The sequence below is a fragment of the Alternaria novae-zelandiae genome (genome assembly GCF_023758075.1).
Source record: "Alternaria novae-zelandiae strain BMP 2774 chromosome Unknown scaffold_18, whole genome shotgun sequence".
NCBI lineage: Eukaryota > Fungi > Ascomycota > Dothideomycetes > Pleosporales > Pleosporaceae > Alternaria > Alternaria novae-zelandiae.
The window spans coordinates 528,508-543,704 of NW_026056978.1; the positions used below are offsets into that span (position 1 = coordinate 528,508).

General features: G+C 56.0%; 4 protein-coding genes across 4 annotated transcripts; all 4 read left to right on the plus strand.

Annotated features, from left to right (window-relative positions):
* Positions 1–321: 321 nt before the first annotated feature.
* Positions 322–1,863, plus strand: J4E88_008263 (uncharacterized protein; the record flags this gene model as incomplete). The annotated part of the gene is made up of 2 exons (XM_049401874.1): positions 322–348; positions 400–1,863. 2 exons carry the CDS (start codon positions 322–324, stop codon positions 1,861–1,863), a joined length of 1,491 nt encoding a protein of 496 aa, XP_049252412.1.
* A 925-nt stretch (positions 1,864–2,788) lies between these two features.
* J4E88_008264 (uncharacterized protein) lies at positions 2,789–4,625 on the plus strand (the record flags this gene model as incomplete). The annotated part of the gene is made up of 4 exons (XM_049401875.1): positions 2,789–3,025; positions 3,094–3,772; positions 3,839–4,140; positions 4,194–4,625. 4 exons carry the CDS (start codon positions 2,789–2,791, stop codon positions 4,623–4,625), a joined length of 1,650 nt encoding a protein of 549 aa, XP_049252413.1.
* Positions 4,626–6,808: 2,183 nt separating this feature from the next.
* On the plus strand, positions 6,809–13,884 carry ACC1 (acetyl-coenzyme-A carboxylase; the record flags this gene model as incomplete). The annotated part of the gene is made up of 5 exons (XM_049401876.1): positions 6,809–6,985; positions 7,056–7,226; positions 7,285–7,379; positions 7,439–12,300; positions 12,350–13,884. 5 exons carry the CDS (start codon positions 6,809–6,811, stop codon positions 13,882–13,884), a joined length of 6,840 nt encoding a protein of 2,279 aa, XP_049252414.1.
* Positions 13,885–14,639: 755 nt separating this feature from the next.
* Positions 14,640–15,136, plus strand: J4E88_008266 (uncharacterized protein; the record flags this gene model as incomplete). Its single annotated transcript, XM_049401877.1, has 2 exons — positions 14,640–14,828; positions 14,939–15,136. The coding sequence occupies 2 exons, from the start codon at positions 14,640–14,642 to the stop codon at positions 15,134–15,136; spliced, it is 387 nt and encodes a 128-aa protein (XP_049252415.1).
* Positions 15,137–15,197: the final 61 nt, after the last annotated feature.

A 15,197-nucleotide genomic window follows, 5' to 3' on the forward strand; every position in this document is an offset into this window, starting at 1 on the left:
TAGAGACTCATCCGATCTTCTGCGAGGCTTGAGGCGACTGCATTGGGCGAGGGCTAGTGCTGGCGCGAGTGGTGGTGTTAGTGGAAGGCAGTTGCACCAGCGAAGTTTGTCCAGTGGAAGCTCGGCTATCCGCTGGAGCTCTGGCCTCGCCCGAACGCCTCCATGACGTCTGCAGCTGGTGACACCAGAAGCGCTATGCGGACCCGGAGACTGAGAGCTTTCCCCGCGTTTGCGATGCTTTTGTACTATTTCTTGGATCCTTCTTAAGTCGTCATTTCCCCGGATTTCCCTGCGATGGCTTCCAACGATAATCCCGACAAGATGAGCTACATCTACAACTCGCAGCTCGTGAGCGCCCCTGACATGTGAAGATGGACGCTGGCTGACATTGATCGTTAGGATGCCTTCACCCTTTACCACATCTCGCACGAAAAGGAAGCACATAGCTCGGTCGGCCCTGTACTTCCTGCCCTCGGCCATGCTTCGTCTGGCGCTCTAGGAACCGTTGTGTCGAAACTCCTAACATACCCTCTCGATGTCGTTATTACGCGCCTCCAGGTTCAGCGGCAACTACATCATGGCGACGCGCACCCACACTATAATGGCTTTCTCGACGCCATCGAGAAGATATACGAGAGGGAGGGCGGAACAAAGGCCTTCTACAGCGGTGTAGTGCCCGAGGTCGTGAAGGGTGTCGCCGACAGCTTTCTGTTCTTCCTAGCGTATTCATATGCGCGACAGAAGAGGCTCGAAGCGCGAGGCACTGGACACAGCTTGCCGGCGCTCGAAGAGATCGGCGTCGGCGTCGTCGCAGGCGCCTTCTCCAAGTTCTTCACCACGCCCCTCCAGCAGATTGTGACACGGAAGCAGACAGCGGCGATGATGCGCCAGGAATCGTCGACCACCATACCTCCACTCTCCAGTACCAAGGACATAGCACACGAGATTATGCGCGAGAAGGGCATACAAGGCTTCTGGTCTGGCTACTCTGCCAGCTTGATCCTCACCCTGAACCCTTCCATCACTATGCTTCTGCACAAGGCTCTCCTGCGATTAGTCGTACCCAGGGCAAATCGAGACGACCCCGGCGCGCGCATGACGTTTCTTCTCGCCGCCATAAGCAAGGTCCTCGCCTCAACTGCTACCTATCCGTTCTCTCTCGCGAAGACACGCGCCCAAGTGTCCTCACAGAAGCCCTCTTCCGGCATTGGTGAGACTTCCGACAAAGAGAAGTCAGACGAACCACTTGAGTCGAGAGCACTACAAGCTAGGCAGCGAACTGTGTTCAGCACCATCTTGCGCATCGCCCAGACTGAAGGAATCTGGGGCTTGTACCAGGGTCTTGGAGCGGAAGTGCTCAAAGGCTTTTTCTCTCATGGCATCACGATGTTGATGAAGGACCGCATTCATGCTGTCATCATCAGCCTGTACTACACTGTGCAGGGCGCGTTGAAGAAGTACCCCAGCCCAAGTGAAGTCGCAAAGTCGGCATCAGACAGCGTTCAGAGCGCCTATGAACAAGGCAAAGAGCAGGCTAGCGATGCTTATGCGAAGGGCGCCGAAGTTGTCGGCAACGCAACAGAATCGGCAAAGCACGCCGTTTCACTGGGCTCACAGCAGGCGCAAGACCTTGTTGAAAAAGGCAGAGATGCTGTTAGCGAGGCCGCAAGCAGCGCCTACGACCAGGGCAAGAACGTGCTAGACAAAGGACAGGATGCTGCCACCAATGCCACTCAGCAAACTGGTGAAGCGCTTGAGCATGGCAAGAGGGCCGCAAGCGAGGCATCGCAGCAGGCCAAAGACGCTGTTCTGGACGCCGACATCAAGGACATCAATGGCCCTGACAAGGGTATCAAAGAGTGAGCCATGCAGCAGGTGATTTTCTCAACGCCTTCAGATTGTACATATACCCGATTGATTTTGTAGTTCTTTGTCCAAAGGCATGTCTGGATGGAGGATGTATTTTTTTTTTTGGTATGGTTCGGCGTCAAAAGCGTGCCTGACTTTCGTAATGCATAATGAGCGAATAATTGCCGGGTGAACTGTCCATCTACCTTGGGCGATCTGAAACGTCAGGGTGTCAGTATCCACTGCCACGCTTCGAGTAGCTGGTATGTCCATGTACCTAGGTACCGGACGCAAGCGTTCCAATGAGATTGAGCCTGTGTCCAAAGTAACTGCAATGGAAATCGTGTTCACGCCAGAATAGTACCAGCGCGTCGAGTGGAAGCAGGATTTTCCAGCCTTGCGGGCTTTGTTGTCTCTGCTGCGCTGGCTATTGTGGGGATGGCTGGTCACGGTACGTCGCATGTGTCATGCCGGTGGCTGGTTGCAGCGGTTGCCCTGGAGGCCAATGCGCTAACCACCTGGCTCCGCCCGCAGCGCCTCCATCATCAACAACCACGCCTGGCGACACATTCGACTGCATGCCGCAGTTGAGCGGCGACTAACTACTAACCTGCACAGGAACAGGACGATATTGTTTGCGCGACAGTGCGAGCGCGAAGAACCGACTCGAAGTTTCCGATAGTCGGCGGCGCATGACTGGACGTGCGACAACACACGGCCATTGGACAAAAGCGGAATCGTCAACATCCCGGACACCAAGAGGGCAGCCGCAACCCACGCGCACACCACCAGCTGCGGCTTTCTATGTCGTAGACGCCGGTGACGACACAGACCGCGACCGAGCAGCTGTGTGTTGACGTCTTGTCACTGCACCCCGCCCAGCTCATTCCCCTGATCACCGCACGCTGTTGGCAATCGCAGCCCAACCCCCACCGCCATCATGATGACCACCGGAGCGCAGTCTTCGCCGAGCCGGGGAGGATGGAGCAGCCTCGAGGAGGAGCTGGCTTACTACAAGTCCCAGTACGAGACGCTGGAGATGGAGCTGCAGGAGTTTCAGGCATCAAGCAAGGAACTGGAGGCCGAGCTCGAGCGCGACGTCGAGGAGAGCGAGAAGCGGGAGCGCAAGCTGCAGGAAAAGGCAGAGAAGCTGGGGTTCGAGGTTGAGGAGTGGAAGGTGCGTAGTCTCCAACACTTGGAGCGGATATCTGCCCTACATGGACAATCACTAACAAGTCACAACAGACAAAGTACAAGCAGAGCAAGGCCGAGGCCAACAATGCGCAGAACACCCTCCAGAAGGAGATTACCACGATGCGCGAGAGCCAGCGCGCCCTCCAGATGCGACTCCGCGACATCGAAGTACAAAGCGACGATTTCGAGCGCCAGGCACGCCACCAGACATCATCACTCGAGGATGTGGAATCCAAGTACAACGTGGCCATCGAGCGCAGCGTCATGCTGGAAGAAGAGATCAAGATCGGAGAGCAGGAGCGAGAAGCACTGCGGATAGAAACACAGCGCCTTAGGGACGAGCTGTCAGACCTGCGGGTAGAGGCGGAAATCACGCAGGAGAAGTTGCGCATCGCGGAGGAGACGATTGAGAACCACCACGTGCGTAAGGTATCCAACCATCTCTCTGGCGATGCCCTGAGGCCACGCTCGCCGGTCTCCGAGGCATCGACCACAGCAACCACCGTCTCCTCGCCCACGGCTGCTTCGACCCCACCACACTCGAAAGCAGATGGCCTACATACGGACGCGACTCCCCCTTCGCCACCGCTGTCCGACGCACCCATCACGACTAGATACCTGCCCTCGACGCCCATGCCCAAGCGAAAGAACTCGTATGCGCCGCTGGACCCAGGTGCAACCCCTCGCGCCGGCTTGTATCAGCGAGTCCCAAGACACTCACGAGGGCCTAGTATGTCAGCATCGCGACCAAGTACGAGTGCTAGTGGGCGGGCGACACCCTCTATTCGAACAACAGCACCCGCATCGCGAGCGCCTAGACCGAGCTTCGGAAGTGCTGCACCGCCGCCAAGTTTGCCTAGATCAGGCTCGCTCGTTCAGGTTCGAGGGCTGATTGGTAAGATGCAGAAGCTCGAAGAACGGGTACACGCAGCGCGATCCAAGCTCCCTGCGCCAACTACGACCCCACCGCGAGCTAGCCCGCGAAACGGCAGTGCCATGGGACACCACGTGCCAAGTACTGTTACATTGAGGAGCGGCAGAAAGCGCAGCTCCCACGCATCAGCGGGCTCGTCAGTCCCTGGCGCCTACGAGTCGGGTGTAAGCCGGTTGTCATTCGGCATGTCGACCTCGTCGCGCGAACCCCCCAGCAGCAGCAGACCAGCCAGCCGAGCATCCATGTCGTCGCAGTCAGCAATACAGCGGCCGGCAAGCAGAAGCAGCACCCGAACGCCACTCGGACATTATTCGTCTTCGTCCATCAGCGGAACGGAGCCCCGGATGCCAAGGCCAAGGAGCTCTATGAGCGGTCATGGCCATTCGCATTCGCTGTCAATGTCGCGGCGGGACACAGACGCCAACAGCGACGGAAGCGGCGTCTCGACACCAATGGGCAGGCGACTTACACTGGAGAAGACAGGCATACCTACACCAAGCGGTATACCAAGGCGTCAAAGTGCAGGACGCAGGGCAAGCAACAACATGGACAACGGAGACATGGCTCCTCCTGCTCGGCCACGAAAGATGTCGACGCAGGCGGAGGAAGAATCATACTAGGAGGGAACGGCGCATTGGTAGGAAGTTAAAGGACCCGCAGAACCACGTGTGTGTACCTCTGGATCGATCAATCTCTGGTGCATGATTTTCACGGCACTATACCTCATGCATTCTGGAGTCGGGTTCGCGATGAACATGTGCTAGAATTTGGGAATGGCATAGGGATGGGGTGTTTGGTGCAGGTTGGTCAGGCATGGTTGCACATAGGGAAGTCGAAGAAGGGCCGTCTTGAGAAGAAACTCGAGAGGTCCCCAGCTCCTTTGAGGGCAGTTACATATTACTTTTACATTCAGATTTCTTTTGTTCGAAACCAATATACCCCGAATTCCATTCACCGCTAGGCTCGCCGTTGCTTCTGTGCACCTCACCTCTTCTGGTTGTTTCACATCTTAATCTCGAAATACTACGACTACTACTACAGATCTCACGTGCTCTCCTTACTTCAAACGGAGTAGACTGCTCGTTCTGGACGAAAATCTGGGGTAAAGTTGCATGCATGCGCAGCCGCATTGGCGTTGGTGGTCGCGTAGTCAAAAATCGTACGATTCTGATGTCAAACGGCGGCCTGTCCCGCCGCGTTGACCCAAGCAGGAACCAGTACCAGCTACTCGCGCAAGACCCTGGATCTTCGGAACGCGCCTTCGGAATCTAGCTTGCTTTACCTGGATAGGCATCCTGGCTTGCTTTATCTCGCAGATGTCGCTACCAGGCTAGCAGTCCTTATTATAAAGATGCGGGCGGCAGTACTACGGGGCTTTGGCCGGCTGCCCTGCGGCGGTACCTGAGCACAACGTTTGCGACGTAGGCTTTCGCGGGACATGTTTTCTTTATTACTTCTACCCGGCTTCTCACGCCGTCGTAGACTACTAGACTGCTGTATGGAAGCCGATACTTTTTTGTTTCAGCGTCATCTACGGTGTGCTAAATTGAGAGTGTGCTTGATGTTTGTTCCGACAGCGGCCGCTTTGGGCGCTGATTGGGTGGCTGCGATCGGAGTCCGGTGGGAGGTGTCGGAGGAGGAGACCCGAGCATTACTCTTGATGTTACTCTGGCGTGCTTTGGCAAATGTGAGACGGGTGTTTGGTTATTTTGGGAGAAGGGTGTATGGTGGTGTGAGGGCTTAGTGAGGTGGGGAGGCGGTGGTGGTGAAGAGGTGAGATGGGACATGTTGAGACGATATCCAGGTGGGCAGCTACGTGTTGGGAGAGGGGTAAAGTTTGAAGTGGCGGTGATAGCTATCAACTCAACCCTGAACCGTCAGCGGATCAACGGCAGACGGGAGGCTTGACCAGCTGTTGGTGAGAGATAGCCAGGGCTCAACACATGGATGGGCATGCAGGTACTCGTGCTCGGGTTGGGTCTCGCAACAAGCAACTAATGCGGAAATGCTCCCAACAGACCTAGAACAGATGCCGCCATGGCGAGCAAACTCTCAACATGCTGTACCCATCGATCGTGAAAAAACGCGTCAATCTTGACTTGATCCAGATAGCTGGCTAGTCAGTCAGCGTAGCTAAGTAGTGAATTGGCCCGTAGACCAGCCGTCGTGTGTACATAATCGGGTTCCGAAGGGCTTCCGAGTCGTCTACCGTGGCTTCGAGAGGGATGGACAGGGGCGTTATGGGGGACGTGGTGCAGGGCCTTGCCGTCTTCGGCATCGCTGGCGATGCGATAGCTCAACAGTGCTTCGGGAAGTGCATTGGGGTGTTCCGCTATGGCTCTAAAAATTTAATACATACGTGAGCTGCTCCCGGACGCTTGCGACCATTTCCCCTCGTCTTGCTCTGCTGTATTTACCTCCCTCCCACATACTACATACCTTGTTGTGCTGTACTTCTCCTCGTACGCACTACTAGTCCCTCTTTCGATCAACTCCACGCGTTCGTTGTTGGTGCTTCCTCCCGGCGCCGCATAGAATTCCTGGCATTGAAGATTGCTTTTGGGTCTTCCACACCGACACTACGACTGTCCTCTACTAATAGTCTGCTCGGGCCCTCCCACCGACAGAAACGTTAGAGACGCACACGTCGATTGCAGAGCATCGTCGTTTTCGGGTCAATCAGATCTACATTCGACACTAGAGGCCGAGCTCCAGCTTGCCCTTACCAGTGGAAAATTGACCGGACCCTCACCGAACCGCAACCCAACTTCGCCTTCGCTCCTTCCTCCCCACATCCCAATTCCTCGGTGCATGGGATTGCCTTCACACATCATGGCCGGAGCTGCACAGAACGGAGTCAACGGGGATGCTAATGGCGCCCCGAGCTCCTACGCCGCCAAGTTCGATCTTGCTCCGCACTTCATCGGCGGGAACAACCTCAAAGTAGCGTCGCCGGGCAAGGTCAAGGACTTTGTGGCGGCGCACGACGGACACACGGTCATTACCAATGTGAGCGGGACTCTGCAGAAGAAAGTGGTGGTGTTGAGAAGGCACGCGCTGACCAGTGGCTTCCCCGCAGGTGCTCATTGCAAACAACGGTATCGCCGCAGTCAAGGAAATCCGCTCGGTGCGGAAATGGGCGTACGAGACATTCGGCGATGAGCGGGCAATCCAGTTCACCGTCATGGCGACGCCCGAGGATCTGCAGGCCAACGCTGAGTACATCCGCATGGCAGACCAATACGTCGAGGTACGTGCTCCCCCAGACAGCGGCGACGAGCGATGCATGGCTAACGGCGACTATGCAGGTACCCGGCGGTACCAACAACAACAACTACGCCAACGTCGAGCTAATTGTCGATGTGGCCGAGCGCATGAACGTGCACGCCGTCTGGGCCGGATGGTGCGTATACAGCCCAACACGCGTCGGATGAGGGCTCATGGCTGACTTTTTGCGTCTAGGGGACACGCCTCGGAGAACCCCAAGCTGCCCGAATCGCTCGCCGCCTCGCCCAAGAAGATTGTCTTCATTGGCCCGCCCGGGTCGGCCATGCGCTCGCTCGGTGACAAGATCTCGTCCACAATCGTCGCACAACACGCCAAGGTGCCGTGTATCCCCTGGTCGGGAACCGGCGTCGACGAGGTCCAGGTCGACCAGCACGGCATCGTCACGGTCGAGGACCACGTCTACGACAAGGGCTGCACAAAGTCATGGGAAGAGGGTCTGGAGAAGGCCAAGGCCATTGGCTTCCCCGTCATGGTCAAGGCCTCGGAGGGTGGCGGCGGCAAGGGCATCCGAAAGGTCGAGCGCGAGGAGGACTTTGAGCAGCTGTACAAGGCGGCTGCCTCTGAAATCCCCGGATCGCCCATCTTCATCATGAAGCTGGCGGGCAGCGCGCGCCACTTGGAAGTCCAGCTGCTGGCTGACCAGTACGGCAACAACATCTCCCTGTTCGGACGTGACTGTTCGGTGCAGCGACGTCACCAGAAGATCATTGAGGAGGCACCGGTAACAGTTGCTGGCTCAAAGACCTTCCAGGAGATGGAGAAGGCTGCCGTCTCGCTCGGACGCCTCGTCGGATACGTCTCTGCGGGTACTGTGGAGTACCTCTACTCGCACTCGGACGACAAGTTCTACTTCCTCGAACTGAACCCCCGTCTCCAGGTCGAGCATCCTACCACGGAAATGGTAACGGGCGTGAACCTCCCAGCCGCCCAGCTCCAGATTGCCATGGGTCTCCCACTGCACCGTGTCCGTGACATTCGTCTCCTGTACGGTGCCGACCCGCACGCGAGCTCTACCATCGACTTTGACTTCTCCAGCGAAGGCAGTGCCAAGAGCCAGCGTCGCCCCACTCCCAAGGGCCACTGCACGGCCTGCCGTATCACCTCTGAGGACCCTGACGAGGGCTTCAAGCCTTCCGGTGGTACTATCCACGACCTCAACTTCAGGAGTAGCTCCAACGTCTGGGGTTACTTCTCCGTCAGCTCCGCTGGTGGTATCCACAGCTTCTCCGACTCGCAGTTCGGTCACATCTTCGCTTATGGTGAGAACCGACAGGCCTCGCGGAAGCATATGGTTGTTGCGCTCAAGGAATTGAGCATTCGTGGTGACTTCCGCACGACTGTCGAGTATCTCATCAAGCTGCTTGAGACTCCTGCTTTCGAGGACAACACCATTACCACTGGCTGGCTCGACGAGCTCATCTCCAAGAAGCTGACTGCTGAGCGTCCTGACACCATGATCGCAGTCATTTGCGGTGCCGTTACCAAGGCACATGTCGCAAGTGAAGCGTGCGTCAACGAGTACAAGACCAGCTTGGAGAAGGGTCAGGTGCCCTCCAAGGACGTCTTGAAGACGGTCTTCCCTGTCGACTTCATCTACGAGGGCTACCGTTACAAGTTCACTGCGACTAAATCCACCATTGACAGCTTCACTTTGTTCGTCAACGGCACAAAATGCTCAGTCGGCGTCAGGGCACTTGCTGATGGCGGTCTCTTGATTCTGCTAAGCGGAAAGTCTCACAACGTCTACTGGAAGGAGGAGGTCGGCGCCACCCGTCTCTCCGTTGACGGCAAGACCTGCCTTCTCGAGCAGGAGAACGACCCCACCCAGCTGCGCACACCATCGCCCGGTAAGCTCGTCAGGTTCCTCGTTGAGAACGGAGAGCACGTTGGCCAGGGCCAGCCTTTCGCTGAGGTTGAGGTCATGAAGATGTACATGCCTCTCATCGCCCAGGAGGCTGGTATGGTCAACCTCATCAAGCAGCCAGGAGCCGTTCTTGAGGCTGGTGACATTCTCGGTGTCCTAGCTCTGGATGACCCTTCCAAGGTCAAGTCGGCCCAGAACTTCACCGGTCAGCTTCCCGAGCTAGGTGCCCCTCAGGTGCCAGGAGCCAAGCCACCGCAGCGATTCGTCTACCTGTACTACATCCTGCAAAACATCTTCCAGGGTTTCGACAACCAGGTCATCATGCAGAGCACTCTCAAGGAGCTGGTCGATGTCCTCCGCGACCCTGAGCTGCCATACGGCGAGTGGAACGCCCAGGCCTCCGCTCTCCATGCGCGTATGCCCCAGAAGCTTGATGCCACCTTCTCGCAGATCGTTGAGAAGGCGCACAGCCGCAACCTCGAGTTCCCTGGCAAGGCCCTCAACAAAGCTTTCCAGAAGTTCGTTGAGGAGAACGTGGCCAAGGGTGATGTTGCGCTTCTGAAGGCCGCATTGGAGCCTCTTTCCGATGTCATTACCCGCTACTCTGAGGGCCTCAAGGCGCACGAGTACAGTGTCATGATCAAGCTCTTGGAGATGTACTGGTCTGTTGAGTCGCTTTTCTCGTCTCGCACGTCGCGTGATGAGGAAGTCATCCTCAAGCTCCGTGACGAGAACCGCGACAACATCATGAGTGTCGTACAGACTGTTCTCTCTCACGCCAAGGTTGGCGCGAAGAATAACCTTGTCCTTGCCATTCTGGACTTCTACCGACCCAACAAGCCCGGTGTCGGCAACATTGCCAAGTACTTCAAGGACACCCTCAAGAAGCTCACCGAGCTTGAGTCGAGGCAGACAGCCAAGGTCTCCCTCAAGGCACGTGAGGTGCTCATTCAGTGCGCTATGCCTTCGCTTGAGGAGCGTACTTCGCAGATGGAGCACATCTTGCGCTCTTCCGTCGTTGAGTCCCGTTACGGCGAGAGCGGTTGGGACCACCGTGAGCCCAACTTTGAAGTCATCAAGGAGGTTGTTGACTCCAGGTACACTGTGTTCGACGTTCTGACTCAATTCTTCGTTCACTCAGACCCATATGTCGCTCTTGCTGCGCTTGAGGTATACACTCGCCGAGCTTACCGCGCGTACCAACTCCAGAACATCAACTACCACAACGAGGGCGAGCAGCAATGCTTCCTTTCCTGGGACTTCATCCTGCGCAAGGTTGGCGAGGCTGAATACGGTCTCGCTGTTGAGCCTTCTGAGCCCGGTACTCCCAGCACACCAGGATTTGAGCGTCCTCCTCGCATTCAGTCACTCAGCGACATGACTGCTTGGCAAAACCGATTCGAGGGCGAGCCTACCAGGAAGGGTGTCGTCGTTCCAGTTGAGTACCTCGATGACGCGGACGAGCTCATCAGCAAGGCGCTCGACATCTTCCCCAATCTCGGCAAGGAGAAGAAGGGTGGCATCGGCCTGAGGGAGGGTCTTACCCTGAAGCGCACTCCTACTACTGGAGTAAACGAGCCCAAGCACACTGACGAGCTTACTGGTGTTCTGAACATTGCTGTCCGCGACATTGAAGGCAGTGATGATAAGGAGATCCTCGAGCGCATCCTGCCCATTGTCGACGACTTCAAGCAAGAGCTTCTGTCCCGCCGTATCCGCCGCATCTCATTCATCTGCGGTCACAAGGACGGAACCTACCCCGGTTACTACACTTTCCGCGGACCCACATACGAGGAAGACGCTAGTATCCGTCACGTCGAGCCTGCTCTTGCCTTCCAGCTTGAGCTTGGCAGACTTTCCAAGTTCGACATCAAGCCCGTCTTCACTGAGAACCGCAACATCCACATCTACGAGGCTGTTGGCAAGGGCGCTGAGAGCGACAAGCGCTACTTCTTAAGGGCTGTCGTCCGATCTGGCCGTCTTCGCGAGGAGATCCCCACTGCCGAGTACATGGTGTCTGAGACCGACAGGTTGATGACTGACATTTTGGATGCTTTGGAGATTGTTGGTACTTCGCAGGCTGACATGAACCACATCTTCATCAACTTCTCGCACGTCTTCCCTCTTAACCCAACCGAGGTCGAGGAGGCTATTGGTGGTTTCTTGGAGCGCTTTGGTCGACGTCTCTGGCGTCTCCGTGTCACTGGCGCTGAGATTCGCATCATTGTTACCGACCCTGCGACTGGCATCCCCTACCCTCTTCGCGTCATCATCACCAACACCTCCGGATACGTTATCCAGGTTGAGATGTACGCCGAGCGCAAGTCCGAGAAGGCCGGCAAGTGGCTCTTCCACAGCATTGGTGGAACCACCAAGATTGGTGCTCTTCACCTCCAGCCTGTCTCGACTCCTTACCCAACCAAGGGAGCGCTGCAGCCCAAGAGGTACAAGGCTCATCTCATGGGTACTCAGTACGTGTACGACTTCCCTGAGCTCTTCCGCCAGGCGACCGAGAACAGCTGGATCGAGGCTATCAAGAAGCACTCGTTCCTCCGGGACAGGCAGCCAGCGAAGGGAGAGTGCCTCGAGTACTACGAGTTGGTGCTTGACGACACTGACAACTTGGCTGAGGTCAACCGTGACCCTGGCCACAACACTATTGGTATGGTCGGATGGATGGTCACCGCAAAGACACCTGAGTACCCCCGTGGTCGTCGCTTCATCATCATCGCCAACGACATCACCTTCAAGATCGGTTCCTTCGGTCCAGCGGAAGACAACTTCTTCCACAAGTGCTCTGAGCTTGCACGCAAGCTTGGCATTCCGCGAATCTACCTTTCTGCCAACTCTGGTGCTCGTATCGGTCTTGCTGAGGAGCTCATTCCTCACTTCTCTGTTGCATGGAAGGACGCCGACAAGCCCGAGGCTGGTTTCGACTACCTCTACCTGACACCTGAGAAGTACGAGCATTTTGTTGATGGCAAGCGCAACGATGTCATCTGCGAGAAGGTTGAGGTCGACGGCGAGAACCGCTATAAGATCACTACTGTTATTGGTGCTGAGGATGGTCTTGGTGTTGAGTCGCTTCGTGGTTCCGGTCTCATCGCCGGTGAGACATCGAGGGCGTACGAGGACATTTTCACCATCACTTTGGTGACTTGCCGCTCAGTTGGTATGTATTTCCCTCACAGTTTGAAGATTCGTTTACTAACGCTACATAGGTATTGGTGCTTACCTCGTCCGCCTTGGTCAGCGTGCCATCCAGATTGAAGGACAGCCAATCATCCTCACCGGTGCACAGGCCATCAACAAGCTTCTTGGTCGCGAAGTTTACACCTCTAACCTCCAGCTTGGTGGTACCCAGATCATGTACAGGAACGGTGTCTCACACTCGACTGCCGATGATGACTTCGAGGGTGTCTCCAAGATCGTCCAGTGGCTGTCATACGTACCCGACAAGAAGGGCAGCCCCGTCCCGATCTCGCCATCTGCCGACAACTGGGACCGCGACATCACCTACTACCCACCTGGCAAGTCAGCCTACGATGTCAGGCATCTCATCGCCGGAAAGGAGGACGAAGACGGTTTCCAGTCTGGTCTTTTCGATCGCGGTTCGTTCGTTGAGACTCTTGGTGGTTGGGCTAAGACGGTTGTCGTCGGTCGTGCTCGCCTCGGTGGCATTCCTATTGGTGTCATCGGTGTTGAGACACGCTCGGTCGAGAACGTTACACCTGCTGATCCCGCCAACCCTGACTCCATTGAACAGGTCACATCCGAGGCTGGTGGTGTCTGGTACCCCAACTCCGCCTTCAAGACTGCTCAGGCTATCAAGGACTTCAACAACGGTGAGCAACTGCCGTTGATGATTCTTGCCAACTGGCGTGGTTTCTCCGGTGGTCAGCGCGACATGTACAATGAGGTCCTCAAGTACGGTTCTTACATTGTCGACGCACTCGTCAAGTTCGAACAGCCCATCTTCGTCTACATCCCTCCGTATGGCGAGCTCCGTGGTGGATCTTGGGTCGTTGTTGATCCCACTATCAACCCTCAATTCATGGAGATGTACGCCGACGAGGACTCGCGTGGTGGTGTGCTCGAACCCGAAGGTATAGTCGGTATCAAGTACCGTCGGGAACGTCAACTCGACACAATGGCCCGCAACGATCCTACCTACGGTGCTCTCAAGCGCAAGCTGAACGACAAGGCAACACCGGAGTCCGAGCTCAGCGAAATCAAGGCCCAAATGACCGAGCGCGAGAAGAAGCTTCTACCTGTCTACGGTCAAATTGCCCTCCAGTTCGCCGATCTGCACGACCGCTCCGGTCGCATGCAGGCCAAGGGTGTCATCCGACAAGCCCTTCGCTGGCAAAACGCCCGCCGCTTCTTCTACTGGCGCCTTCGCCGCCGTCTCAACGAGGAGTACATCCTCAAGAAGTTCGCCGCTGCCGCCTCGCCTACACACGACAACCCCATGGCCAACCCGCTCACCCGCAGCCGTGGCTTCGAGATGTTGAAGCACCTGTCCAACATCCCCAACTGGGAGCAAGACGACATGGCCGTAGCAACCTGGTACGAGGAGAACAGGCCGCTCGTCAGCGACAAGATCGAGCAACTCAAGACCGACGGCATCGCGCTCGAAATCGCACAGCTCATGCGCAAGGACCGCGAGGGCGGCCTCAAGGGTGTCATGAGCTTGCTCAGCACCCTGCCCACGAGCGAGAAGGAGGAGGTGCTCAAGATGCTCAGCAGGGCATAGTAGTACCCATGTTTTCGATTATCATTCGCTTTAACGGCATGGCATAGCATATGGGGTGGTGTTTCTTCAATTTTCTGGGTGGAATTGGGAATGGTGATGATGGTGTAACTTTAGCGTTGCTACGGTGCGACTGCGTTGTCTTTTCGCAAATTCCCCCCTTCTTTAGCTTATCAGTTTAGTTACTACATAGATGAGGAAGAACAGGGCGGGGTGTTGGGAGGCACTTCCGTTCTTGTTCTTTCTCGTTGTTTAGATGTGTAATTGATCTTCAAGTTCAAAAAAAATCTTGGTTGCTGTGCTTAGTGTGCTGGTGGTGGTGCTTTGCATCCCGCGTCCCACGTCCCCGCGTGGCTACGCGTTATCGTCGGCCTTACACCCCGCGCCTACGAAGACACTAATTGTGCTCCTTCTCTTGCTTTTTGGGGATGTTGCGGCTGCGCGCTCCTTCCCGTTCCTTGGTGATGCTTGTAGCGTGGGAAAGAAGGCATGCAGATCGGCCGAACTCCACTTTCAGCTGCGGGGTTCCGTCGCGGTGATACGTCACTAGGCCGCAAAAACAGCATCACCGATGCAGAAAAATCTACTGTGGTTTGTCGCGACGTTCAAATCTTCTTCTCTTTTCTCTATCATACTGTCCCACACTGGTACTCACTACGTACGCAACTCCATTTCTCAAGCGAAGCGAAGAAGCTTGATCGCCAGTCTCCACATCAACACAACACACAACGAACGAGAAAGGAACAAGAGAAGCCAAAATGGTCTACACTATCGTCGTCCACCTCCTCGCCAAGGAAGACCAGGAGAGCATCAGCAAGCTCAGTGCTAAGCTTGTGGAAGCGAGTCAGGTGTACAGCAAGGATAAGGAGACGCTGAGTTGGTTCGTTATGCAGGATACGGTGGATAAGAGGAAGTTTACTATTGTTGAGCGGTACCTGAAGGAATCTGTGAGTTTGATGTCTCTTATCTTCCTCTTACCGAATTGATGATGAACGTGTTCACGGGGGGCTGGTGTCAACAGTGTGGGTACGAATGATTCGGCTAACGCTTCCAACAGTCCCAGCAATACCATCTCAACAACCCCTACTGGAAGACCTTCGACCCTTATGTCATCCCGCTTTTGGCTGCGCCTATGGATTTGAGGCGTCTGGAAGAGTTGGATACTACGGTTACCTCGGCGGGTTCGCATTATCATGAGGATGCTGTTAAGTCTGAGACGAGCGTGGGCAACATGTTCCAGGGTACTGATGCTTAGATTCGGATACCCATGGCCGGCGCACTAAGCCAAAGAAATACGAGAAGATCAAGCTTACCAT